General features: G+C 77.5%; 1 protein-coding gene across 1 annotated transcript in view; it reads left to right on the top strand.

The window, feature by feature from the left end:
* LOC110387254 (AT-rich interactive domain-containing protein 1A-like) overlaps positions 7-1,468 on the top strand; it is a 26,011-nt gene continuing 24,549 nt past the window's right edge. Inside the window, exon 1 of the mRNA XM_021375162.1 lies at positions 7-1,462. Coding sequence (XP_021230837.1) covers positions 317-1,462 — 1,146 coding nt within the window. The 5' untranslated portion in view covers positions 7-316. The remainder of the gene's footprint in view (positions 1,463-1,468) is intronic.

Raw genomic sequence — 1,468 nt, 5'->3', positions numbered from 1 at the left:
TCCCGCACCGGGAGCCCCGTCCCGGGTCCCCCCCTCCTCCTCCTTCCCCCCACTCTCTCCTCCTCCTCCCCTTTCTCTGCCGGCTGCAACCGAGGAGGTACAGCGGGGCCAGGCCCCGGGAAGCCCAGCCCAGCGGAGCCCTCCCCGCCTCGCCAACCAGGCCGGGGGGGAATGAGCCCCCGCTGCCCTGAAGAGCCCGCCGCCGCCTGAGCGGGGAGCAGCAGAGCAGCGAGGCCTCACGCCGGCCGGCCAGGCAGGGAGCAGCTCGGGGGGACCGGTCCGGGGGGGGTGGCTGGGCGGGGAGGGGGGGGGGATCATGGCTGCTCAGGTCGCCCCCGCCGCCGCCAGCAGCCTGGGCGCCCCGGCTCCAGCCGAGCTGAAGAAAGCGGAGGCGCAGCAGCGGGATTGTCCCCCGGAGGAGGCGGGGGGTGAGGCGGCGGCGGAGCGCGGCGGCGGCGAGAAGCAGGCGGAGAGCGAGGGCCCCCCGGGGAAGGAGCTGCAGGACGGGGCCGAGAGCAACGGAGGGGGCGCAGGGGCCGAGTCCGACCTGAAGAGCTCGAACGGGAACCCGGGCCCCAGGCCCGCCGCTGCCGCCGCCACCCTGAACAATAACCTCCCGGAGCCGCCCGGTGGCGGCGGCAGCAGCGACGGGGTGGGGGCGCCGCAGCAGCAGCAGCCGCCGCAGCAGCCTCCCCCTTCCCACCCGGCCGCCTTGCCCCCGCCAGCCTACGGCTTCGGGCAGCCCTACGGCCGGGGCGCCCAGGCTGCTGCCGCCGCCGCCGCCGCTGCGGCCGCCGCCGCTGCCTTCCACCAACATGGCGGACAACAAAGCCCTGGCATGGCAGCGCTGCAGAGCGGGGGCCTGGAGCAGTCTTACCCGGGGCCGGCGGGAGCCCCCGCGGGGCCGCCCCCTCCCCAGAACTCGCACGGCGGCGCCGAGCACGGCTTCCCCAACCACCAGTACAACTCCTACTACGCGGCCGGCGCCGGGCGCAGCGCCGGCTCCTACCCGCCTCCCCCCCAGGCCTACGCCCTGAGCTCCCCCCGGGGCAGCGCGCAGAGCTCCGCTCAGGCGGCCGCCGGCGCCAAGTCCCCCGCCGCCGCCTTCCAGCAGCAGCGCTTCGGGGTCATGGGGCCCTCGGCCGCCGGCGGAGCAGGAGGAGGGGGCGCCACCCCGCAGCCCACGGCCACCCCCACCCTCAACCAGCTCCTCACCTCCCCCAGCTCCGCCCGCGGCTATCAGGGGTACCCCGGGGGCGACTATAGCGGCGGGCCGCAGGACGGGGGAGCCGCCAGCAAGGGCCCGGCCGCCGCGGATATGGTCTCGCAGTACGGCGGGGGCAACAGCCAAGGCTGGGCCGCAGCGCCCGGCGGGGCCCCGCCGAGGAGCCACCACGCGCCCATGAGCCCCGGGAGCAGCGGCGGCGGCGGCGGGGGACAGAGCCTCGGCCGGAGCCAGCAGGTAACA

Source organism: Numida meleagris, chromosome 22 (genome assembly GCF_002078875.1).
Source record: "Numida meleagris isolate 19003 breed g44 Domestic line chromosome 22, NumMel1.0, whole genome shotgun sequence".
NCBI classification, from domain to species: Eukaryota; Metazoa; Chordata; class Aves; order Galliformes; family Numididae; genus Numida; species Numida meleagris.
This window is presented reverse-complemented; position numbering and strand designations above follow the sequence as displayed.